This window comes from Lissotriton helveticus, chromosome 3_1, assembly GCF_964261635.1.
Source record: "Lissotriton helveticus chromosome 3_1, aLisHel1.1, whole genome shotgun sequence".
Taxonomy (NCBI): domain Eukaryota; kingdom Metazoa; phylum Chordata; class Amphibia; order Caudata; family Salamandridae; genus Lissotriton; species Lissotriton helveticus.
This window is the reverse complement of record NC_136061.1, coordinates 925,104,015-925,131,192: the sequence shown is the minus strand read 5'-3', so window position 1 is coordinate 925,131,192 and position 27,178 is coordinate 925,104,015. Positions and strand designations below refer to the sequence as shown.

Genomic DNA, 27,178 nt, shown 5'->3' with positions numbered 1-27,178 from the left:
CACAAAGCCATTTTACTAGACCACGTGCAACCACAATTTGGTATCTTCTACTTTGAGCACTATGCTGAGAACTTTTTTTTGGTTAAAAAAATATCTTTTTGCTTTTGTTTACAGCAACAAATAGTTTTGTCACTGCTGCAAGGAACTTACAAACTAGAGGAAAGGAATTCTATATTAGTTCTCACACAATTCTGATAGTTTTTTCCTTTTTTGGCAATAGGCTGACAACCAATAGGTGCAGGACTTTGTATGCCTTTAATCTTCTAACACTTAACTATACTCCTGGTTTCACGAGTGTTTCACTTGGATGTACAATATATTTTAATAACGGTGTTTGAGTCTATATTATGAGTAACCTTTTGGTTTTATTTTTTATCCAAGGAGCTCTGTCCTTTTATGTTACATGTTAAAACATTTATTTTGCTTTACATGCATTAGAGATGGTTGATCTTATTTCTGTTTTTACCTTTCATTGTCTTTCGGTTTCCATTGTGTTAGTATTGTACTGATGGATCATTTTCAAATGTTTATGTATGTGCGTTTTACAAGCCCTGATAAAGCAACATTGAGATTGTCTAAGTTGTGAAACATGTTGGTGGTGATATATCACTCCGTTTGAGTACAAAACACAAAGAAATTTCCATTCACCAAAATGGTTTGGTTTAACAAAGTAACTTTAATTGCCAGGACACACTATCGCAATCCTCTGAGTCTGTACCCCATATTTGATATTGGTAACGGTTGGGAGGAACCCTTACACCTTCAGAGGCTCAGCATCAAGTTAAGGTTCTGGATTTCCTTCTGTCTGGAACTGATATAGTGCACATTATTTATAAATATACACACACAGTAAAAGGAATGCATTGTTAAGTAGTACTTCTCTCCTGCTTTGGCTTGGAATTTAAAGGGCTAAGTCAGAACGTGAAATCTTTGCCCAGGTAGAGCCTTGTTGGTGTATCTGACCTGTGCGCCATCACAGTCACCTAAAATAATACATAGGTCCCAGTCTTCTGCATCCAATGACTATCATTGACACTTTGGTGCTATTCCTACTCAATACTTTGAAAATTCAAATCTCTGGTTCCCCTTATTGGATTCTTATTTTACTTATTAAATTATACTCTATTTTGCTATTTATGTTTGGGATTTTTATAGTTTTGCATTTGGATATTAAAATTTTGGTATTCCATAAATACCATTAGTTAAGTTGGTCTGATCTGTGGCATACCTACCAGGGGGCTGAGCGCAGGTTTATTTTTGAGGGTGCACTCTAAGAAGGAATGAGATTACTCATTGCAATGGGTAGTCATCCATCCCAAATAATAATCCAGTTTCCATCCACAGCAGTGCATGTTATTGGCTAGGTAGGGGGGAAAAAGGAGCTTGGAGATTCAGATACAGGTCCATGGAAGTCAGATGCATGGAACAGATCTACCTGGGTTGATCTCAAACACTTTCCCCTCCTGCAACACAATCAACTTTCACTTCTAAAGAATAAACAATAAATGATGTGCAACTCCATTTTTAAGACATATTTAGACCACAATTATATTTGAAAGCTAAGAAAGCCTCTCAGCAAAAAATTACTCTATTTTACCATCATACATTTTAGGTTTATATCTTCTAACAGATTTACAAGCTTGGTAACATTACAATTTTTTAAAATATAATGCAAAATAAATGATCTATTATGGCAAATATTATGCAAAGTATTATTATACGAAAAATGCAATTTGTTTTAACACTTTTCAAAAATGGTATACTTTTCTTGCACACAATCCGCTTCGGCTGCAATTCTTTGGAGACGGTTTGTTACATCAAACCAACCAACAGTCAGACAACATCAATTTGTATAAAATGGGACCTACTAGCCTCCTTGCACAAGTAAGGAAAATGTAAAGCACAGAGTATCCGTAGGCCTCACTTCTAAAGCATCTAAAATGTTGTACTGGATGCTTTAAAGATTTGAACTTTTGTGGACTGTTTTTGCTTTATTGGTGCAACAGTATGAAGACAGTTTATATATTTTCGCAATAATTAGTGAACCAGAGCTCAATCACATGAATCACAGGAACCAATAGCATTAAGTGGTCAGTTTAGAAAAGAATGAAAGGAAGACACAAATACCTAGGAGAGAACTCTTTCTGACGTCTTCGTGAAGGTGATGGAGTCCTTGAGCCTGAATGACGTCTGCGACGTGCCATTTCACCATTTTTCACATTTCTTTTAGGTCTCTCTTCGGAAGAGGATGATGAACCAGAATCTTAAAATTAATAAGCACCAAATAAATATTTTTGAAAAAATTCACAAGCAGTAACCAGATGATGATTTACAGTTGAGAATACTTATTGAACAAGCATTTGCAATGCAATAGGTCTCGCAGTTACGCAAGTTTAAGATATTGGCATTGAAAAGGACAAAGCCTCTTATTTATGTTTTAAAAACGAAAACAAAAATAAAATGCATTGTTATTTGCAATGCCAATAGCTCAAACTCGCGTTAGTGCGAGATCTATTGCATAGCAAATGCTTGTTCTTATATGCAACACAGAACATTACCTGTCCATTTCTTTATCATTTGTTAATCTTATCCTAGATAATTTATCCTAGATGCTTTAAAGGGAGTTTTCCTGTCTGTAATACATTTTTCACAAGATTGCAATTAGTATTACACCAGAAGGTTGAACTCAGATTGAAATCAATGTTCTCTCTTGGCCCTCAACGTAAATAAAACCTATTTAAAATAAATACGATGGCGCTTGGTTGTCAACTTGCAGGACGCCCATGGACATCGGACTAGCCATGTCTTCAGGTGCAGTATTGTTAGTGAACTATGAAAGACGAAATGACAGGTTGTTTTCTATGTGTATTAAATGGAAAATGCTACTTACCAGTATGTATCTGTTCTTGGCATGTAGAGCTGCAGATCACTACACTATGCATTAGATAGCCACCTGGTGTTGGGCTCGGATGATTGCATGTTGTTGTCGTCTTGGAAGAAGTCTTTTGTAGTCACGAGATAGGTGACTCCTCCCTTGGACAATAGTGCGCATGGCCATCGGCTCCATCCTAAGATTGTTTTTCACCATGATGGGAAATTATGGAGTTAGTAGAAGTAAACAAAAGATGTCCATGAGTGTGCATCTAAGTAAGATAGAAACTGGAACAGATACAAGTCTCGGGGAGGCGGGAGGGCGTGTAGTGATCTGCAGCTCTACATGCCAAGAACAGATGCATACTGGTAAGTAGAATTTTCCGTTCGAGGCATATGAGCTGCAGATACTACACTATGCATTGATTGTGCAGCAGTGTCTCCCCTAGAGGTGGTCACCTGTATATGTTGCAGTTGTTTGAAAAAGAGTTTTAAGAACAGCTTGGCCTACTGCAGCTTGCTGCTTGGTTTGCACATAAACACAGTAGTGTTTAGTGAAGGTGTGTGTTGTAGACCATGTTGCTGCCTTGCATATGTCTTCTAAGGGGATGTTCCCCAAGAAAGCCATGGAGGCTCCTAGTTTGCGTGTGGAGTGCGCTCTAGGAAGAACTGTTAATGTAAGTTTTGCTTTTTGATAGAGTTGTATGCATTTTACAATCCACCTTGCAATTCCACCCTTAGAGATGGTGTTGCCTTTATGAGGTGGAGAGAAAGATACAAATAATTGTTTTGTTTTTCGAAAAAATGTAGTCCTATCTATTGAGTAGAGCTCTTTTAACATCTAGAGTGTGTAGAGCTCTTTCTGCCACAGAGTCAGGGTTTTGTAAAAACACTGGTAACTCTACAGATTGGTTTAAATAAAAAGGAGTAATTACTTTTGGAAGAAATTTAGGATTAGTTCTTAGAACCACTTTGTTACGAAGTAGTTGTAAAAAAGGTTCTTGTATAGTGAAAGCCTGTATCTCACTTACTCTTTTAAGAGAGGTGATGGCAATAAGGAAAGCTGTTTTCAATGTGAGGAATTGCAGTTCACATTTGTGTAGAGGTTCAAAAGGGGGTCCCATGAGCCTTGTAAGAACCACTTTGAGGTTCCATACTGGAGAAGGTGGTAACCTGGGTGGAATGATTCTTTTTAATCCTTCCATAAATGCTTTAATTGCAGGTACTCGAGACAGCTGTTTGTTTTGTAAATATGCCGAAATTGCTGCAAGGTGCAGGCGAATGGAGGAATATGCTAAGTTACACCTTTGTAAATGTAAAAGGTAGCAAATGATATTTTGGATAGAAGCATCCAGGGGATCAATTTGATTATTATTGCAGTAAATGGCAAATCTCTTCCATTTAGCAGCATACCAAGCTCAGGTAGTAGGTCTCCTGGCCTCTTTAATGATGTTCATACAGTCTGGCGGCAGGTTAAGATAACCAAACTAAGACTTCAGGAGCCGGATCGCCAAATTCAGTTGATTTGGGTCTGGATGTCGGATGTTTCCATGGTTCTGTGTGAGCAGGGATGGAGTCAGACGTAGCTTTTGGTGTGGAACTAGAGAGAGTTCTAGCAGTGTGGTGAACCACGGTTGGCGTGCCCATGTGGGAGCTACCAGGATCAATTTTAGAGACTGTTGTCTGAGCTTGCGTACTACTAATGGTATTGGTGGTATGGGCGGAAAAGCGTACGCAAATCTGCCTGACCAGTTCATCCATATCGCATTGCCCTTGGACAGCGGGTGTGGAAACCTGGCGGCGAAGGTCGGGCATTTTGTGTTTTGGTGTGTGGCGAACAGATCTATGTCTGGATGACCCCACTTGTGAAAGAATGGTTGAAGAACCTGCGGATGTAGTTCCCATTCGTGAATTTGTGTCTGCCGACTAAACAGATCTGCTATCTGATTGTGAACTCCTGGAAGGTGCTCCGCTAACAGATATTTGTTTTGTGGAATGGCCCATCTCCAAATGCTCTGTGCGAGTTGGGACAGTTGTAGAGAGTGTCCACCCCCCCCCCCCCCCTGTTTTTGTATGTAATACATGGCTGTCATGTTGTCTGTCCGGATCAAGACAGCTTTGTTCTGTACTTGTACTTGGAATGTTTTGAGTGCTAAGAAAATTGCTAGCAGCTCTAGATAGTTGATATGGAACAATTTTTGTTGACTGTTCCATTGTCCTTGAGTTGTATGGTGTAGGAGATGAGCTCCCCATCCTGTGAGGGCTGCGTCTGCTGTCAGCACTAGTTGTGGAACAGGCTCGAAGAACAGCCGCCCTTTTGTCAAGTTTTTGGTGTTCCACCACTGCAGAGAGCGATGTGTGCGGCTGTCCACCAACACCAGGTCTGTTAGTTGCCCTTGTGCCTGGTTCCATTGCTGTGCTAGACATTCTTGTAACGGGCGCATCTGCAGTCTTGCATATGGTACTATGAAGATGCAAGATGCCATCATGCCTATTAGTCTCATGAACATTCTGGCTTGCAGAGATTGTTGCTGTTGAAAGATTGTGAACAATGCTTGAATGCTCTGTATCCTTGCTGGAATGGGATACGCTAGAGCCGTAGATGTATTTATTGTAGACCCTAGATACTGATGTATTTGAGAGGGCTGGGGGTGCGACTTGGTGAAGTTTATTGTAAACCGTAAGTCGTGCAATGTTTGAGTTGTCTGAAGTGTGTGTTGGACACATTGATTGAATGACTTGGCTTTTATGAGCCAGTCGCTAAAATAAGGGAAGACATGTATTTGTTGTCTCCTGAGGTGTGCTGCTACTACTGCTAGGCACTGTAGGAGAGTGGGGTCTGCAATCCCATGGCCACCCCAGATTTTTGCTTCACTGATTTACGACTTTCCCTGGCTGTGGGCCTGCTAATCAGACCCACAGCCTAGCTGTTCTCTCTCTAAATTACAACCATGTACCTTAGGTGCATTTTTACCAATTAGTACTGGGCCACCTTATCAGTCCCTGTACAGCATACCTTAGGTATCCAGGGCATAGGTGTACCCAGGGCCTACCAGGGGCTGAAGCATGTATTATGCCACCCCTGGCTGGCCACCCAAACAGACACAACTGGCTGCACGACAGCTGGGGCAAGGTGGTGTAAACACCCTTTGCTTTAGATATAGTATTCCTATATCTAACCCTAAAATGGACGCATATATTCCTATCAGTCACTCCTATGGCAGGCCTTATCAATCCTGAAGGCAGAGTGCTTGGAATTATGTGAGATGGTGCTCTGGAATGAGCTGAGCCCGTTTGCAGCTTGCGGAACCAAGTCCAAATAGCTGTTCCATGATAACGCTATACCATATACTCTTAAGTGCATTATAATCCTCGCGGTTAAATGCTAACTTTGGTATAGCATTATCAAAACATGTCGAGTAAGGTGTCATACGAATTGGAATACTAACCCCTCGCCAATTCTGGCGACGGGGTTAGCATTCCACCCTTCTACAGGGACACGACATGTATATAACTGTGAACCCCGGTTAAAGTCAGACACAGCCTCAGCTCCACAAAATGGATGCTGCCACCGAGACACAAGTCTGCCCTCCTGCTGCTGGGAGTCCTTCCAGCAACGGAGGCATGGACAAAGGGTTTCCTGTCAGGGGCGGTGCTAGCACCATCCCAGACAGGATTTTGTGTATCCCAGGTAGGCGGGGCTGAAAGGAAGGTGACTGCAAGTGGCACCCCGGTGCTCACTGTGCATATGCCGGCTCAAACCAGTTCCTGGGGCACACCAGCCCCTGAGCTGGGGAGAGACCGGACAAAGGAGAGGGGTGTAACCACCCCCCTTCCTAGTCCCACCCATAGGGCAGGACTTAGTCGCGTGCCAGCCCCTTTTCTTACGATAAAGGTAGGAGCAGGCCCCCTTCCCAAATTAGATCATTCTGAATCTTGAACTACTTTCCACGAAAGGAACTCTTGACTCTTCTGAATACTCTCCCTTGTGGCTAAGGAGTAGCCACCCTGCACCAGCAGGCACCATCGAAGCTCTTGCGGTTTGCTGCACGTCCATCCTGCGGATCAAGATTGCCCAGCTTGACGAGACCCGGATTCCCTGCCATCTCTGACCTCTACCTACATCATCCAGCCCAGCTGAGATTCGTGGGTGTGACGAGACCCGTGGGACCGGCCATCTTCAAGACCTGCACGATGCTTCACCAGCACGACCCCCGAGAGACCCTCGAGTAAGTGCATTGGGGTTTGAGAAGCCCTAACCCTAAGCAGCTCCAGCACCGAACTCCAGCCCCCCAGCCTCCACGAGATCTGCGTGGGGCCCTTCTGCTTCTTTGCTGCTTGCCACGTTGTCCGGTCACTTGCCCGTTGGCTAGTGACCCTCTTGACGACGTACCACGGCGTTTTCACCGCTGGTCTAGGTCCCCTAGACTGGCCCTTGCTTCTTGTCCAACAAGAAGTGCCCTGGACCCTCCTGGTCCACTCCAGACGCCATCTTGACTCCACCGCGTGGGCTTGCCTTTGCCAAGGTTTGTTGCTCAAATCCTGAGTCCAGCATCGCCGACAGCCTCGTGGGACAGCTCGCACCTCCAGCCTGGACGCCGACAACGCCTCCTAGCCCGTGTGACTGCAGAGTCCAGCGTCGCCCACTCACCTGGTCGAGGTGACTTCATCCGGTGCCATCCTGGTGCCCACATAATCACTGGCTAGTGATTAAGAACTGATTCCCCTCTGCTTTCAGGTCGTCTCCTTCACTGATCCAGCCTTGGATCACACCGGACATCTTCACTGGTCGCCTGCCAGCAACTTCTTCTTTCAGGCTCCATAGACTTCAACGAGGATTCCCGACGTCTTTTGAACCCTATGCAGCCGCAGCCCCTGTGCTAGGTAACTTGAGTATTTCGTTACTCCAGCACAGGTTCACTATGCAAGTGTCCAAATCCTTTTTCGTTTTTAGTCTATCTAGTCGGATTCGTCCGGAAACAGTAACTTTAGAAACGCTAGCATCCATAGACTTCTTCCCGCATCCCGCGTGAGAGTGCACACTCTGCACCCGATCTCCCTAGGCCTCCTGCTCGTAATCTTAAGGTTCAGTAGTGTAGTCCTAGCGATCCTGAAGCCTCTGGATCTTGTTACTTACCTGCTAGTATTTCGCATTCCACTTTGTGTATATGGTTTTTCGTGCCCCTCGGGCATTGGTGTAAATTGTGCAACTTGAAGTATTTTCTAAAGAGTTTTGTATTGTGCTTAGCTCCCTGACTCATAAAGAGTTCAGGGTAGTCTTGTTATAAATAAACATCCTTTATTTTCATAACAACTTGTGTGGTGTCCTTTCACTTGGTGTTCAAGGGGTATATGTGATGGTAAAACAGCTGGCTTAACACGCCCTCTAGAGTTTAGCCTGAAGACTGCTCGTGTCCATGCTACTAGGATAGCTGGTCTAAAAAGGTTGACTTACAACCAATCATCAATAAGGGTTGTTTGGTATGATAGAAAGTGATCACTAGAATAGTGAACACTATATATCAGGCCAACTTCTCACAGGCACTTTGTGAATACTCGTGGTACCGTTGTCACTCCGAATGGAAGGTCTTTGAACTGATAATGTTGTTCTTCCAATACAAACCGTAGATAATTTCTGTGAGCAGGATGTATTGGAATGTGGAAATGGGCGTCCTTTAGGTCTAGTGTCGTAAAGAAATCGCCTTGTTGCAGCAGTGGGAGCACTTGTTGTAAAGTGATCATATGAAAATGATCTGATTGTATGTAATGATTGAGGGGCCTGAGGTCGAGAATTGGTCTTAGTGTCCCGTCCTTCTTGGGAATTAGAAAATACAGCGAATAAACCCCTGTTCCTTGTTCTTGTAAAGGAACTAGCTGTATTGCGTCTTTTTGTATAAGTGACAGAACTTCTTGTTTGAGGAGAGTAAGGTGTTCTGTAGACATTGGACGCTGCCTGGGTGGTATGTGTGGAGGGGTTGCTGTAAGTTCCAGGCAGTAGCCATACTGGATAATCTGTCTTAGCCACTTGCCTGTTGTGATGGAGTTCCAGACAGGCAGGAATTGTGTTAATCTGCCCCCCACAAGAGTGGAATGCTGTTGGGGGAGCAGAGGGAAGTCACTGTTTTGTGGCGGAAGAGGTTCGATTACTGTTGTTACCCCGACCTCTTCCCTTGTTGTTATTCCCTCTATATCCTCCTCTAAAATATCCATTGTCAGAGGATGTTTGTGTGTTTGATTTGAAGGATGTTGTGTTGTCTGCACCGGTTTGTTTGGAGCCCCCTCTATAGAAGGAGCAACAAAAGGAACCTCTAGTTTGTGTGGACTGTAAAGCTCCCATAGATTTGGCAGTGTCGGTATCCTCCTTCATTTTCTCCAGTGCTGTGTCTACCCTGGTCCAAACAATTGGTTTTGATTAAATGGTTGATTTAAAATGGTAGTTTGGACTGCTTGTTTAAATCCTGAAATGCGTAGCCACGCATGTCTTCTAAGTACTACACTAGTATTTACAGCTCTAGATGCAGCATCTGCAACGTCTAGTGCGCACTTGATTGAGGCATTAGAAAGGAGTTTGCCTTCTTGTATAAGATCATTTGCTTGTGCCTTATATTGGTCAGGTAGATGGTCTAGCAGTTTCTCTAACTGATCATAATGAGCCCTATCATATCGGAAAAGGAGGGCTTGTGTATTAGCTATACGCCATATGTTGGTAGCTTGTGCGGCTATTCTTTTGCCTGAGGCAACTATGACCTTGGATTCTTTGTCAGGTGGAGGTGCCTCACCTGAAGTTTGTGAGTTTGCTCTCTACCTAGCATTGGAGACAACTAGGGAATCTAATGGTAGTTGCCCTTTAATGTAGGCTGGATCTGCAGGTGCAGGCCTATATTTTTTCTCAATCCTAGGGTTGAAAATCCTAGTACGTACAGGGTCTTTAAAAATTGCTGGAGCATGTTTGATGACCCCTTTAATCATAGGAAGAATTTGAACAGATCTCTGATTGTTCAAAAGTATCTAATAGGAAATCTTCCTCTGCCTCATCAGAATGCATAGTGACCCCGTGGTAAATGGCAGCTCTGTTCAATAGGTGCCCAAATCCAATGTTATCTTCTGGGGGAGAAGGTTTTGATGGGTGTGACTGTGGGTCAGGAATGTCTGGTATATCCTATGGGTTTGGGTACTCCCAGACTGTCATCTGTAGGGTATGGGAAAGGTTCATCTGTGTCCATCCCTCCTCCTAAACTATACTCATCATCATTTTGAGGTGAGTGTGGTGACAAAAGAGGAGAATGTGAAGGAGAAATCTGTGGTGAATTGTTAAGAGGAGCAGGAGATGAAGGAGAAGGAAGTATAAGTGAAGAAGGGTGCATAGGAGATGTGGCAGAGCCTTTCTTCTTGGCAGGAACCACAGGAGTGGATGTTTCATCTGCCTTCCATTTCTTATGTGGTGTGGTGGACACCTGACCTGTCTTTGGGTCGATGTAGATCTTCTTTTGCAGAGGATCTGGCTGGAAAAGTTCCTCTGCTTAAGAAACCCTTGTCGACGCCAATCTTTTCGGTACCGGGCGAGGTGGTTGCTACTTGTCTTTAGCCTTAGGAGTTGTTACAGTGTCCTTTGGCGTATTTTTTGGCACCAAGGGTGTTGTTTTCGGTGTGGTAGGCTGTTTCGAGGCTTTGGACGCGTCGGAATCAGGCCTTGTCGATTTCGGCATCGAAAACGATGTATTCGGAGTGGAAGCTGGTCTCGTCGGCTTCGAGGCGTCGGACGCTGGCTTCGTACCCTTGTCTTTAGAAGTCGACGGTTTCGGAGCAGAGACTTCTTTCGGTTTCGATGCCGAGGGAGCTGGTGGGATCGGCACATGCGGCTTGCTTGGTACCGAGGTACCGGAAGGCTTAGTTACTTTCTTCGGAGCCGGGCTCGATGGCGGGGCTGTCTTCTTCGAGAACGAGCAGAACATCCTCGTCCGCCGGTTCCGGAGATGATCTCTGCATGTCGTGTCGACGGGCCCTCCGATCTCTGATGGTTTTCTTGGATCGAAAGGACGAGCAGGCTGTACAGCTGGATTCGTCGTGTTCTGGCGACAAGCACAGGTTGCAGAGCTCGTGGTGGTCACTGCGTGGAAACTTTGTTCCACACCCGGGGCATTTCTTGAATGACGTCCTTTCCATGAGGTGTAGGCCTCACGGCATGAATAGTCCCAACGGCCCGCGTTGACGACCGGAATCGAGCTGATGGAATCGAAACGATATTAGTCAGTATCGAAGTTAGTTTGAAGAGTTGTGGGAAGTTTTTTGCGCTTCGAAGTTCTTGAAAAGTCGATTTCTAGCCGGAGCGGAAAACTTTCATTCGAACCCAGTGGCGGAAAAAAACAATCTAAGGATGGAGCCGACGCCCATGCGCACTATCGTCCAAGGGAGGAGTCACCTATCTCGTGACTACAAAAGACTTCTTCCAAGACGACAACAACATGCAATCATCCGAGCCCAACACCAGGTGGCGATCTAATGCATAGTGTAGTATCTGCAGCTCATATGCCTCGAACATATATTTTTATAACATCTTTTTATTAGACACTCAGCAAAACAAAGACCATTAAGTACACCACAGCAGTCGTGCATAAAAATAGCAAGTATATACAATGCATCCCAACCCCAGACAGCTCCTCCGGATGTTACAACACACTCCCACCCGATGTAAAACGAATGCAGCATAGTTGGCAGAACCGGCTCCGAGGGCATTACTATGTATGTGTATTATATTTTGATGAAAATTGATTTTCTCCATCGTAAGCTTTGAAAGTTGGATATTACATTATTGCAATTTTCTTGACAAGGTCATTCATTATCTTCCTTTGTTTGTGAACAATTGTACGAGTTACTTACCGTCGGTAACGATGTATCTGGTAGAGACGATTCTAGCCGCAGATTCCTTCACGTAGCATTATCCCCAGGCGGGAGACTGGATCCGGAAAACTTTTCGCCACAGCATCCCTGCGCACCAGTGGGACGGCACCACGTGACTCCGCCCTGGCGTCGTCAGAGACGTCAGCGATGATACCCAAGTCCCACCCCGGCGCGCCTACGTCAGTTTTCTTCGGAGAACTTTGCCGCACCATAACTCGGAGCCACCACTAACTAAACTGTGAGAATAATGGAACAGTGTGCGAAAAACCCAGCTAAACAGAAGGGAAAGAAACAAATGGTGAGGAACAGCACCATCCAGAATAGAGCCAGGTACTGAGGCATCAAGATCTGGACTGAAAGAGCAGGGCACCGCAACTGGAAAGCCATCCTGCAAACAAATACAACAGCCTCCCTGGGGCAGAGGCATGTAAACGCGGGCAAAGCCTTCCACAAGGAAACACACCCAGTGGAGAGGGCAGCCAAGCCTATCACAGCTGGAAGTCAACAGACAAGACAGAAATGCACCTCAGCAATGAAGGCAGGCAGGAGAAGAACGACGTGATCTCACAAGATTACCGCAAGAGGCAGAGTCGCCAAAGCCCACGCCAAGGCCCCCGGCCACAGAACAGAAGAGCAGTTGGGTGCGGCCAGCCGCTGGCAAGCTCCACGAATTAAATGCCCAGACCACGTTGGGCTCAGAACAAGGGCAAGGCCAGAAAAATCCAGAACGACCCCTAAAAGGGGACCGTTCACGACAGAATCTTACCACGAAGAAGTGCAATCAGCTAGAATAGAAGAGGAGAGACAAGTAGGACGGGCCAAGCTGTCAACATAAGAAATTATCCCCTAAGAAACACAGAGGACCAGACAAAGGGCAAAAACCCCGCAGCACCATGCCATAGATGGCCAGGCCACGCTCACGTACTCTCACCCTCCCCTCACGCTCACCCTCCCAGCATAAGACAGGGCTATACAATAGCTACAAGTACCCCACATATGTTAGGTGTGAGAAAGTACCATCTTTCTTGCATGGTATGCACCCACTTTTTGCTGAATTGCTGATGTACTTTGACTGAGTGTGCCCTGGGCTCCTGCCAACCAGGTGCCCAAGGCCTGTGTTCCTTCCCTAAAGCTGTGTTGAAACCTAAACCCAATTGGCATCTCTGGTCCTGGAAAATGGTACCATATGTACCCAGGGCACTGTGACTAGAGAAGACCCCCAAGGGCTGCAGCACTTATTGTGCCACCCTTGGGGGCCTTGTACCCTGACACACACACACACACACACACACACACACTGCCTTGGCAGGCCGAGTGTCTTGGTGCAGAACTAAACAGAGTCGACATGGCACAAATCCCTGTGTGCCATGCCCACAAACACACTGCCCTGGCATACCTCAGTCACCCCTCTAGCTGGGTGCACTTTGCCAGTGGTGTGGGCACAGGTGCATGAGCCCTGTGCCCCTACAGTACCCATGGTCACCTCTGGGCACTGTAAGTGCAATGATGCCATTAAGAGTATATGGTGCTGGGAGGTTGTCATTACTAACTCCACAGCACCATAATGTCTACACTGAAGACTGAGAAGTTTGATGTAAAACTTCTAAGCACATTAAACCCACACTGATGCCAGTGTGGGATTTAATGCCAAATGCACGACAGAGATCATCTTAGAGATGCCCCCTGAAGCCTAACCAACTCCCAGTGTCCTGACTGCGTGGCTACCGAAACTGCCACCAACAGACATATTTCTGGACCCCTGGGTCGAGAGATTGCCGCTCTCGGTGGCCTGAAACAATGCACATCCTGGGACGAGGTGCCAGGGCTCCCCCCTCAGGATGGGCAGGGGAAGCTTCAAAAGCATTCCGCCTTTGTGAGCTTCTCCAGGCCACTTGCTGTACTCGGCAACTGCCCCCCCCCCGGTTCTGATCCCCACTCTGGCGGGAAGACAGGCTGGAAACCCTAAGTGAGGAAAAGGGGTGTGCCAGCCTCTGCCAATCCCACCCCTCAGGTGGGAGAGGCGAGGTGAAGCACAACTCCGGGCTACCGCCATCTTGATGATGGAAAGCCCTACCCAATCAGAGCTAGGCTCCTACCCCTCCCTCCCACTGGAGAGTGGCAGGATAGGGGGTGTACTCACCCCAGGACAGGGACCCACTGGTCCCTGCCCTTGCCCTACCTGTAACGCCCCTAAATTTAGTATTTACGGACACTCTGAACCTTCATTCCTCAGATCCCAATTTGAAAACAAGAAGGAAGAACAAGAAGAAAGAAGACCTGCCGTGCAGCTGCTAACAAGAGGACGACACCAACCGACTTGGCCCCAGCTCTACCGGCCTGTTGATCCTTGAACCTGCTCCTGCTAAAATCTCAGTGACTCCTGCGGACAGCAACCTCAAAAACCTCGGAGGACCTGCCTGCCTTGCTCATCTAAAGACTTGGACTCCCATGAGCAGTGGTTCTGCTCAAACAGCAACAACCCCTGGTGCCAGCCAGGAACCGCGAATCCAACACACACTGCACCCGCAGAGCCTGACCAGTGCCTGAGTGGACAGACCATGAAGACGTCACCCGGCGACTGTGACCAAGAATCCAGCACCCAAGGACCCTCCTCGACGATCCTGACAACATCAACAGCCTCACAACAAGGGACCCCTCCAACCGCGACCAGCAGAGGGTAAGATTTCCTGACGTCAAAAGACACCCCAGCACCCGGCGCCCCACCGTCCCCTGTGTCCAACTCCTGGGTGTCTACCTATCCGCCAAGATCCCAACTTACCTCTCAAAGTGGTGGTCGCACCTGAAGAATCTCCGTCCCGTTTCCAATTTTCCCATTGAATGACCCAAAAGGCCCAAAAGCACCCTGCACCCAGCCGCCCGAGTGCCACTGGGAGTGCAACATCTATCCTACTTTACTTCCACACTTGCCCTACGTAAGTGACCAGAAGCTCAGCTCCCACAGCCCCGTGGTCTGCCTGCTAGCAGCCACTAACCAAAGGCCCCCTATCCTCCATAGGATAACATTGGGCCACCTCACTCTGCACCCGACTGGGCTGCCCCTGTGCCGCTGAGGGTGTAACAAATGTTTCTTACCTGTCGGTGTAGTTTTGCAGCTTGAAGATCTTTCTGGATTCACTATGCTGTGCATATTCCGCAATCTGGTGGTTGGGTCCGGAATCGTAGTCTTTTTTCTCTTATTTTTTTTTTTCGTAGCCCAGGTGGGCGTCGACGTCCCACCATTTGGTGTACCTTCGGTGACGTCGGCGTGCTTCCGGCGGAAGCTACCACCCTTGGGCGCCATCTTCGGATTCTTTTTTTCTGTCTGTTTTTTCTTTGCTGTGTTTGTAGTGAATCCATGGCTATGTTTGTTAATCGTTTTTTCAACGTAATTCTTTTCACGTAATCTTTTCACGTATCTTGTAAGCTTCAACTTGCTTTCTTTTCTATGTGTTTCCACCTTCTTCTCCAGCCTCATCTTTCTGGCGGAGCTGGGTGGGTTCGCTAGTGAATCCAGAAAGATCTTCAAGCTGCAAAACTACACCGACAGGTAAGAAACGATTCGTTTTGCAGCGTGAATCTTTCTGGATTCACTATGCTGTGCATAGATTTTGTAGCGGTTTTCGTTACTTTTGTGGCGGTTGGGTGGAAGATGAGCATTGGTTGTTGAAGCACCTTTTGTCTTACTTGTGCTTCTTTGTTCATTTGTACATCCACGCAATTGCTTAGTGAACGTGTGCACTGAAGTCCATGTTGCCGCCAGGCATATGTCCTGAATTGGTGTGTTGGCCAGAAAGGCAATTGTTGCTCCTTTCTTCCTAGTGGAGTGGGCCTGTGCCCCTCCTGTTAGCTCCTGGCCCGCTTGTTTGTGGCAGAATTGTATTGTATGTGCGATCCATCGAGCTATGGTGTTTTTGGTCACTGGTTTACCCATGTAACTGTTTGCGAAGGATACGAAGAACTGTTTTGTTTTCCTGTGTGCCTTCGTGCTTTCAATGTAGTGCATCACAGCCCTTCTTGCGTCTAGGGTGTGGAGCGACCTCTCAGCGCTTGTAGTGGGGTTTTTGGAAGAAGCTAGGAATCTGAATACTCCGATTCATGTGGAACCTTGACAGCACCATTGGCATGAAGTGTGGGTCTGTTCTCATCACAACCCTGTCACTGTGTATCTGGATGTAGGGTTCCTGCAGTGTGAGCGCCTGCAGTTCGCTTACCCTTCGTAGCGAGGTGATTGCTACCAGAAAGGCCGTTTTCATTGTTAGCATTTGCAGTGATGCTTTGTGGGTGGGTTCGAAAGGTGCTTTCATGAGTTCCGTCAGTACCACATTTAGGTTCCAGGCCGGCGGCGGCATTCTCTTTGGTGGCGCTATTCTTTTAGCCCCTTCCAGGAATCTCTTTACGACTTGGGATGTAAAGAAGCTTCTCCCTGTTTCTCCTCTTGTGTATGCCACAATCGCTGCCAGGTGCACCCTCAGCGAGGATGAGCTTAGCTTAGCTTTAATTAGGTGCGTGAGGTACCTTAGCACCATAGATTCCCAGGTCAGTTTTCTATGGAGTTTTTTCTTGCAACACCATTGAGTGAATCTTTTCCATTTTTCCCCATAGCACTTGCGTGTGCTGGGCCTTCTTGCCTCTCGCAGGACCCGCAGGGTGCTCTCTGGTAGTTTTAGATGTGCGAACTCTAAGTCCTCAGGAGCCAGGCTGAGAGGTTGAGGCTCTCCGGCTCTGGGTGTAGAACTTCTCCGTTTTCCATGGAGAGTAGGTCTCTTCTTTTTGAGAACTTGTGGGGGGACCCCTGCGCCATCTCCATTATCTGAGAGTACCAGGTCTGCCTGGCCCATTGTGGTACCACCAGGATGAGCGTCATGTTGCTCGTCATGCATTTGTTGAGAACCTTGGGGATCAGTGGTATCGGGGGAAAGCGTAGGCAAATGTTTTTGACCAGCTGATCCATAGGGCATTCCCATGTGATAGTGCCTCTAGTTGCCTGGATGCAAAGTATTGGCATTTTGCATTCCGGCGTGTTGCAAACAGGTCTATTGTTGGTGTGCCCCACCTCCTGAATAGTCTCTGTTTCCTGAATATTGAGTTCCCACTCGTGGGACGCTGAAGTCTGTCTGCTGAGCCAATCCGCTTCTACATTGTCCTTCCCTGGCAGGTGAATGTCTAGCAGGTCTATTTTTAGTGGTATAGCCCATCTCCAGATTTCCTGTGCCAAGCTTGACAGAGGGAATGATTGAGTTCCCCCCTGTTTGTTTATGTAAAACATCGTTGTGGTTTTGTCTGTCTGAAACAGCACCCTCTGGTTGTACAGGTGTTTCTGGAAGGCCTTGAGGGCAAGCAACACTGTTTTCAGTTCCAGGTAATTGATGTGTCTGACCGCATCTGTAGGGCTCCACAGACCCCTCACTCGGAGCCTGTTCATGTGTGCGCCCCATCCCTTCTGGGATGCGTCTGTGGTGATGGTCACTGTTGGGTCCGGTGGAGTTAGAGGTTTCCCTACTGTTATTCTTTCCTTGGTCCACCACCTTATTTCTTCCTGCACCCTGTGCGTTACAACCACTAGATCCTCCCAACTTCCTGTAGCTTGTGACCATTGCTGTTGCAGCCACTCTTGGAGTGGTCTCATTTGTAGGCGTAAATTGGGGAACAGGTGTATGCATGATGCCATCATCCCCAAGATCTTGCTCACAGTCCTCACTGTCAGAGCTCGCCCCTTCTGGTAGTGACGTTTCTCCCTCAGTAGGCTGAGTGTTCTCTTTTCGCTGGGTAACACCCTGCATTGGACAGTGTCGATTTGAGCTCCCAGGAAGATTTTCACTTGCTCTGGTTCGATCGAGCATTTTCCCCAGTGTATGGAGAATCCCAGGCTTGCTAGCGTTCTTGTGACCTGTTTTGCATGATCTTTGCATGTCTTGTAAGAGCTTGCCTTTACGAGCCAGTCGTCGAGGTTGGGGTACACGTGTATCCCCTTCCTTCTTAGATGTGCGGCCACTGCCGCGAGGCATTTGGTGAACACCCTTGGTGCGGACTTTAGGCCGAATGCCAGGGTCGTGAATTGGTAGTGATCCTTGTTCACTGTGAATCTTAGCATGTGCTTTTGCTGCCTGTTCATGTGGATGTGCAGGTACGCATCTTTGAGGTCTATGGTGGACAAGAAGTCCCTGGCCTTTATCTGTGGGATGACCTCTTGTAGGGACGTCATCTTAAACTTTTGAGTCTTTACGTATTTGTTTAAGAACCGTAGGTCCAGGATGGGTCTTAGACTTTCGTCCACTTCTGGCACCAGGAAGTAGTTTGAGTACACTCCCTTGTTCCGTTCTTTGAATGGGACCCGTTCGATGGCCGCTTTGAGGAGGAGTTCTTGAGCTTCCTCTTGGAGTAATCGCAGCTCTCTTCCAGAGTACTCTCTTTTCTTTGGCTTTCTGTTTGGTGGTCTCTTTTCCAACTCTATGCAGTATCCGAACTGCATAATGTTGAGTATGCACTTGTCTGTGGTTATTTTTCTCCACTCCTGGAGAAAAAATCTCAGCCTTCCTCCTACTGGCGTCACATGTTCCTTTGTGTCTTGTCCGTGTAGCCCTCTCCTCTTTGTTTTCCCGTGCTCCTCCCCCGGATGGTTCGGGTGGGAGACCACCTTTTTCTGTGTGAAGTCACTTAGAGGGGTGTTGTTCACCGCCTCTCCTTCTCTGGCCCCGTCCATTTCCTCTTGATCGAAAGGACTGGCCCCTGCTCTGGTAGTTCCAGTTTTGCCTCTGCTGGCCCTGGTGACTCTGGTTGTCACTCTGCTGTCCCTGGTGAAATGCCTGGTGTGATTGCCCTTGCTGGTTTCCACCTCTGCCGTTCGGCCTCCGTTCCGTATAGGAGTGCCCCTTCTCATCCCCCTGAATTGCAGGGCCCCCATGGACCTTGCCGTCTCGTTGTCCTTCTTAAGTTGGGTGAGCTTTTCATCAACTGGGGCTCCGAATAGTGTTTCACCGTTGAAGGGTGTCTCAGGATGTTGTTCTGAACCTCCGCCTTGAAGCCTGAGATCCTGAGCCAGGCTTGCCTTCTCTCTGTGATGCCTATAGCCATCAGTCTGCTGGATGTTTCTGCCCTATCCAAGGCTGTCTTCAGGCACGAGTTGGCAATGCTTTTCCCCTCTTCCACAAGGTGTGATGCCCTCTCACGGTATTGTTCCCGGAGGTGCTTGAGCAATTGGCCCATCTCATCCCAATGCTGGTATTGATGTCTATTCAGGAGGGCGTTGGAGTTCGCCATCCGCCAGTGCGTTGCAGCGTTCCTCTCTATTTTCCTGCCAGTTTGATCCATCCTCCTGCTTTCCTGGTCAGGTGGCAGTCCAGATGTTGTTGGGACATTTGCCCTTTTTCTGGCCGTTGCAGCGATTATTGAATCTGCTATGACGGATCCCTTGATGTAAGCTGGGTCCTGGGAGGAGAATTTGTGTTTCTTCACCGTCCTCGGCGTTACTGATCTGCATGTAGCCGGGTCCTTGAAGGCTTCCTTCCCCTGGTCTGTGATACAGTTTAGCATGGGCAAGAACTGGTTTCTTGTCTGCGTGGGGAGCAATGTTTCCAGCAGGAAATCTGCTTTTGGCTTCTCCTCTTCCAGCTTAACTCCATAAGCTGCTGCCGCCTTCCTCACCACCTCATTGTATGCCCCAATGTCATCCGGTGGCGAAGGCCTCGAGGGGTATGTCTCCACAGCAAAGCGTCGGGGCCTGGCCCTTGCCCTGCATCGTGTGGTGAGCAGTCCTCTGTCTCTCTCAAACTCGGAGTGTCTTCGGCTTGAAGATGGAGCAGGCGTTGCAGTCTCTGCTCTCATGGTCGATTGGCAGGCAGAGGTTGCAGACCGGGTGCTGGTCCTTCTGCGCGAACTTGTGGTGGCAGTTTTTGCAGAATTTAAAGGGTGTCTTGTACATCCCTGCGCTCAGGTGGCCCCCTGTGTGCGCATTCCTCCAAGTACGTCGAAGATCTCGAAGTTCTTTCCTTTCTTCGTCGTCACTTCTCTGATGGTCCTCTTCTCCCGATCTTCTCAGGTCTTTACTGTCGAAGAGTTGCTGTATTTCCTCCTTTTTTCCTCCAAAACTTCTGGAGCTTCACGCGACGATCCAGACCAAACGGCGGAAAAAAGAATCTGAAGATGGCGCCCAAGGGTGGTAGCTTCCGCCGGAAGCACGCCGACGTCACCGAAGGTACACCAAATGGTGGGACGTCGACGCCCACCTGGGCTACGAAAAAAGAAAAAAAAAAGAAAAAAGACTACGATTCTGGACCCAACCACCAGATTGCGGAATATGCACAGCATAGTGAATCCAGAAAGATTCACGCTGCAAAACAACTGTACTTACCTGACCCTGGGAGACCCCTGAGTCTACCCCCAGAACCTTAACTCAGCCAGCCGAGTACTTACCCAAAGACCGAGAACTTGATTTTCTCCATGGGGTACCATTGGCTGGGTTTCACTTGAAATTTCTTCAAGTTTTGCAACTTTAATATATTCACTAAAAATCAGCCTATCAACAAAAACGAAATTACTCACCTGCTATCTGGAGAGATCCCAGTGCTGTATCTTTGAGCCCTACACTGAACCTGAAAAGTAATTATAACCGTGATTTACTGTTAACCCAATTTTCCTCTATAGGGATACATTGCATGGTTTTTACCGAAATTTCTTTTAAGTGTCGATTTTCAAAACTTACAAATATTCCTCAAAAACGCCTGTGTAACAAAAACGATTTCTTTCAACTTTTACAGGAAATGCAGCAGGGCTGAATCCAGGATCCAGCCCGGAGTAAGAAAAACATTCGTAAAGTGATTTTATTGCATTTACTTAAAACCTCCCATTGAACTTAATGCTATTTTGTGTTAAACTTGTGTTGCATATTGCAACAACTGTAGCTATTACATTCAAAAGTCTACTGCTATTTAAAAGTATTCAATTGCAGCATCTCATTGAGAAAGTATTTATGATACCTACTTGTGGTTCTAAAATAAACATCTATATATTGTTAAATACAAAACAATTTGCCTAGAGTTCAGTTCTTGAGTGTGTGAGACCATTTGCAGACTGAGTGTGTACAATAAATGCTTTAAGCTGTCCTCCGATACTGCCTTACCGCTCGACCAAGCTACCACTTTAGAGAGTAAGGTTATATCTAACTTTAGCCTCTGCCATACCTCTGGGGACTGTGGACTCTGTGCACTCTGTACCTTACTTTGGTCCAGTATAAACAGAGCCACTTTCATACAGAGCTACAGTATGGAGTGCAGCTGACACAGAGGGATGAGGCCTCCACAGAGACCACAAGAGAAGCAACCCAATCGGGAGCTCGGAGAGAGGTGAGGGCTATAGAGGCGAGACTACCATCTATGAAAGAGACCTGCCTGGGCTCTCGTAGATGATAGGCTCCTGCACTGAAGGAGCGAAATGGAGGCCCCGGTGCAGGAGAGAGAACAAGCCCGGAAGTGATGCATGCGCTAAAACAAAGCCTGCAAGTGTAAAGAATTTATGGAATGCAGAAGGCACAGTGCAGGGCCGCTGCTCGCTCCAGAGCTCACTAGGCCAGGGGAGAGAGAAGGCGCGACATGCACCCTCCTTTGGCCAATTGCGTGCTGTCTATCTTAGAAAAATGCACGCAAAGGGCAATAGCGTGTGCGCAAAAAAAAAAATAACTCATGCACGAGCGTGTGGTCCAAGTTGGAAGTCCTTACTAGAAGCCTTGCAGAGCAGCGCATGCGCGCTGGCTCAGGTGAGACCTAAGAATGCTGAATCTAATTGCAGAGGGGAGGTCGCTGAATGTTCAGGAAAAAGGTTTCTTAACTAATACAATTTTGGATCATCCACGTCTGGAGAGACCTTTGCTCTCTTTTGAACTTGTGATTGCCAAATGCATAACTGCTACAGAATGCACTCTGATATCCTTCATGCCCAGCATATTATTCTTAAGTGATTTAGGAAAAAAATACCTTCATGGCGGTTTAAGTACTCTTAATCTTTGTTCTTTCTCCTTAACAATTGGAAGGACATAGCCAACAACCACTGGGAGAATAGAACAAGTTACTTCTGTTTAGTACCATTTCTGGTGAATCATCTAACCACAGACTCCTCACCTCTAGCATATCCCAAGGTGCCAGACTAGATCCTTAGAATTCTTTACCAATGCTTATGTGTGCAGATAGGTGGGCTGTGTGGCTTTGCGGTGACTCCTTACCACCATGGAAGTAACACAGTGGATCCGCATACCAGCTACACGCTTGCGTAACGACGTCAGAATCTCAAGCTTCCATGGCCTCAGAAGCAGAACACTTGAAACAAATTGCAGAAGGGTTGCAAAATCTAACTTGGAATCATGTTATGACAGTTAGGCGCCCACTCCACAGAACTAGGAGGTGGGATGGCACTGAAGAATGTGTGGATAAAGAATCCACAAGAAGGATATTGTTACTTACCCAGTAAGCATCTGTTCTTGGCATGTACAGCTGTAGATTTACATGCTTTGCATACTTCTGCCATGTAGTGTTGGGTCAGGATGGTTACAAGTTGTTTTTCATTGAAGACGTCTTTCCAGTCACAAGGTAGGTGACGCACAAGTTACTTACCTTCGGTAACGATATAGCTGTAAGAAACATTAGTTAGTGATAGATTTCTTACCTTAGAATTACCCCCAGGCTTCAGACTGGATCCGGAAAGTTTTTGTCAGCAGTAACCCTGCGCGCCAGAAAGTGGCGCTGTGCGGCTTCGCGTCCATCGTTGGTGTCTTGGTCGCCGAGATGACGCCACAGCAGCTACTTAGACGTCGCCCTCACGCGCAGATGTCAATTCTGTACACGACTTTCCGCGCCAGGAACACAGAGCCATACAAGATAATGACTACTGGTGCATTAAAACTAGTGCCCTGGAAGGGATGACCTTAACCCTAGAGATCAGTTCACAGAACGGGGAATGATGGGTGGGGCAGTAAGGAATCTATCACTAACTAATTTTTCTTACAGATACATCGTTACCGAAGGTAAGTAACTTGTGCATCTGAAAGAAACACGTTAGTGATAGATACCTTACCTTGGAATAGATACCCAAGCAATACCAGCCCGGGTGGTGGGTCTGCGATCCAAGATCACACCAGGCAGTCACGGAGAACAGAACGGCCAAATAAGACTTCTCTCCGGACTTGGTGTGTAATGCCCTTGAGGACTCTTAACAGGGGATTTGAAAAGAGGGATGTTCAGGGAGCCTGAGAAAGGCCGAAATAGTAGAAAGGTAGTCCTTGATAGTGCCCAGAGCAGAGCCCTGCTGGGCCAAAGAAAGAAGGAATATTAAGACTTCAGAAAGGGGCTCCAAAGCCTTTGCTGTGCACATGCAACAAACTTGTTAGACCTGCAGGTGTATACCAACTTAGTGGAGGGACGCCTGGCTGCCAGAATGACATCACAGTCTTCAGGAGGCAAATCGAAAGGAATCCACTGCCGTCGCTCAATCTCCACGCAAAGAGGTGGAGACAGGCATGTTCGGGTGGAGGACTGTCCCCTGCTGTTGCGACAGAAGATCCTCCAGAAGAGGCAGTCGGATAGGGGGAATCAATAGTCATATCGAGTAGCTCGGGATACCAAACTCTTCGAGCCCAGTCCAGAGCCACAAAAAGGACTTGGGCCCGGTCGCGCCTGATCTTCAGCACTCTGGGCAGAAGTGGTATAGGCGGAAAGGCGTACAAGAGACCGCAACTTCACGCGTGATGAAAAGCGTCACAGAGTTCCGCCTTGGAAATTTCAATGCGCAGAACTGCAAACATTGCGCTTTCTCTTAAGTGGCGAATAGATCTAACCAAGGCTCTCCCCACTGTTGATAGAGACCTTGCGCCATGTCAGAGTTAAGATGCCATTCGTGAGCCATCATGAACCTGCGGCTGAGTTCGTCCGCCCTGGCGTTCAGTGACCCTGCCAGGTGTCGAACCACCAGGGAAATGCCCTGATGTTCCTGCTATGTCCAGAGGTGCAGAGCCTCCTGGCATAGGGTCCAAGACCCCACTCCGCCCGGTTTGTTGCAGTACCTCATGGCGGTGGTGTTGTCTGTGAACACCTGCACTACTCTCCCCTTGACAGAGGGAAGGAATGCCTTCAGTGCAAGTCGGATCGTCCAGAGCTCCAGAAGGTTGATATGGAGCTTGGACTCGGCAGACACCAGAGTCCTCTGATCGCCGCCTCTCCCATGTGGCCGCCCCATCCCAGGAGGGACGCGTCCATGACCACTGTGTGCTCCAGTTGGGGAAGGCAGAGGGATCTGCCATTGACCCAATGCCGGTTCGTGAGCCACCATTGCAGCGGTTGTGCAGTGCCCTCCAAGATCTGGACGTAATCGGACAGGTCCCCCTGGTGCTGCACCCGCTGGAACTTCAGGTCCCACTGCAGAGCCCGCATATGCCATCTAGCATGATTGACCAGCAGGATGCAGGAGGCCATGAGGCCCGGCAGTCTCCGGGCCATCCTGACCGAAACACAGGGTTGAGGCTGAAAGATCGTAATCAGAGCCTGAATATCCTGGACTCGCCATTCGGGAGGATGGACCAGAAAGTGCGTTGTATCCAGAACAGCTCAGATGAAGAGGAGCTTCTGAGATGGAGTCAGGTGTGACTTCGGCACATTGATGGAGAACCCCAGCAAATGCAGGAGGTTGGCTGTAGTCTGGAGCTGGGAGGCGCCTGTCGGGAGCAAGCCCACCTTCAACAGCCAGTCGTCGAGATAGGGGAAGACTGGAACCCCTGATCTGCGCAGATGAGCTGCAACCATCGCCATCCCTTTCGTGAACACCCGAGGGGTGCTGGTAAGGCCAAAGGGGAGCACGATAAACTCAAAGTGCTTGTGGCCTACCGTAAACCGTAAGTAATTCCGGTGGGCTGGCAGGACGAGAATGTGGAAATATGTGCCCTGCAGGTCCAACGCTACCATCCAATCTCCAGGGTAGACAAGACCTGATACAGAGTCAACTTCTTGTACTTCTCCTTCCGGAGGAAGCGATTGACGTAATGAGGTCCAAGATAGGACGCAGGCCCTTGTCCTTCTTGGGCACCAGAAAGTAGTTGGAGTAACAACCACGTCCTACTTCTGGCACAGGAATGTGCTTGATGGTCCCCTCGGCCAAGAGGGCTGCGACTTCCTATCAAAGAAGTGTCAAATGATACCTCGACATGCGGTGGTACTGGGGTGGCATGGCTGGAGGGGTAGTCTCGAAGGGGAGGGAGTCGCCCCTTCGGACTATTTGTAAAACCCACCTGTCTGAAGTGATGGTGCGCCAGTGGGGGAGGGATGGCGAATCCTGCCCCCACTGGCGTTTGTTGGGCCTGAAAAACTGGACTAGGAATGTTTGGAGGCAGTGGTGGCCGGGGTGGAGATGGGCCGACCCGCCTGTTGGTCCCCTGAACCAGCTCGGCGGGTCCCACGTACGCGCTGATACTGTGGCTGCGCAGGCCTGTGGCTCTGATTCAAAAGTGTTGGGGCGCCTTTTTCGTGGCCACGGAAAGGAGCGTAAAGCAGTAGGCGGAGGAGGGCGAGTGGAGGAAAGGCCCATGAACTTGGCCGTAGCCCGCGAGTCCTTAAAGCGCTCCAAAGCACTATCTGCTTTGTTGCCGAAAAGGCAAATGCCATCAAAGGGCATGTCCATCACTGTGTTCTGGACATCCCCAGAAACAACAGTTGTCTTTAGCCAGGCGTGGCGACAAAGCTCAACTGTCGTGGAAATCCCCCTGCCCAGCGAGTTGGCGGTGTCAAGGCCACAACGAATAGTGAACTTGGCTGCATCCCTTTCTTCAGCAATAGTTTGAGAGAGAACTGTCCGGGCCTCCTCCGGATATTGCGGCAGCACACGCGCGCCACCGTATCCCACACAGAGTGGGAATATCGGCCCAAGAGGCAAGCGGTGTTCACAGACAGCAGCCCAGAACCGGCAGAAGAAAACATCTTCTTAACGAATTGCTCCGGTTCCTTGGATTCCCTGTCCGGTGGTGCGGTAGGGAATGCACTTGGGGACGCAGAGGCTTGGACAACCAAGCTCTCAGGGGTGGGGTGTTAGGAAAGGAAGAGGGGGTCGCCCAGGGCCGGGCAATGGCTTTGGGCCACGTTCCGACCCACAGCAGCCCCTGTGTTGGGCCTGGATCAGGTGCCCAAAAGAACGTCGGAAAGTGCATCATTAAAAGGCAAAGTGGCTCCGCAGAGGTAGCCGCCGGCTGAAGCACTTTTGTCAAGAGGTCAGTCCTGACTGCCACTGTAGGGAGCTCAAGTAGGAGGGTCTCGCAGACCTATGCAACACCACAGCGTAACTTGCACCCTCCTCCGTAGCCACGGTAGGAGTTACCATGCCAAGGTCAGGAGAGGTATCAAGACCAATAGCCTCCCCCAGCTCTTCTGCCCAGTCTGGGTCAAACTCACATTGCGCTGTGAGAGAGTCCTCCCCTTCCTCCGAAGGCTGATGAACAGGCCGAAAAAAAGGAGGATGGGCATAGGTATGGAAATCCCCCATCGGCGTCTGAATCGGCGTCGAGCGACTATGTTCCAGCGCCGTATCCACATCGGGCTGAAACGTAGGGCGGCGTCGTCCTGCGGGCCGGGCGACGTCGGAGGTGGTGCCGGTGGGGTCGACATCAGTGGAGGTGTCACAAGGTCAAGCGGCATTGACCGCAATCCAGGCCTGGATCCATGGGGCCCTGCAAAGCTGGAGCAGACAGCGATGCCGGAGCCGCCGACAGTAAGGGGCGAGGACTCCCAGTCGGGCCCGCGGGGCCCAAAGCACTGGCGGGGCCCGATAGCCCAAAGAGGCGAGGCATGGCTGACAAATTCCTGTAGCTGGGCCAGAGTCACAGACGGACCCTCGAAAGGCGGGTAGGCCGGCGGCGACTGCGTAGGCTCCGTTGGAGCCGCGGGGAGGCACCACCCCCTCCCTCAGCCGCGTCACGGGAAGTCGGAGAGTGATGACGCTTCTTAGACTTCTTGGAACACTTCGTCTTACCTGACCCAGAGTGCGAATACTTTGATCCCGATGAACGATGGTGTTGGTGGCTCCGCGGCCAGTCCTTCGACATCCCACGGGACCGAACCTTGAGCAGCACAGAGCAGACTGCCGGACTGCAAGCAACTATCGGGACAGCTCCCGCAAGTTCTTCGGCAGCATGGCCCGGCAGTAGGGGTACTACTTGGGGTTGTGGTCACGTCCCAGGCAGTATACACACACGCGGTGCGGGTCCTTCACCTACATCATGCGATGACAGTCCAGCAGGACTTGAAGCTGGGCATCCCTTATGCACCAGGAGTCGATCGACTCAAAAAATAGAGACAAACGTCCTTGGAAAACTGTGACCGGGCAGATCTGAACTCCGGGTCACACAACAACAGTAAAGATCGGTGGACTATTCTTCCCCAGTCACCTC

The 27,178-nt window shown here is 48.5% G+C and overlaps 1 protein-coding gene across 3 annotated transcripts in view; it reads right to left on the bottom strand.

Annotated features, from left to right (window-relative positions):
• SRRM1 (serine and arginine repetitive matrix 1) overlaps positions 1–27,178 on the bottom strand; it is an 836,097-nt gene that overhangs the window by 395,236 nt on the left and 413,683 nt on the right. For all 3 annotated transcript variants that reach the window (XM_078681268.1, XM_078681269.1, XM_078681270.1), the window contains one exon: positions 2,128–2,263. In XM_078681268.1, the coding sequence (XP_078537394.1) occupies positions 2,128–2,263 (136 nt within the window). The remainder of the gene's footprint in view (positions 1–2,127; positions 2,264–27,178) is intronic.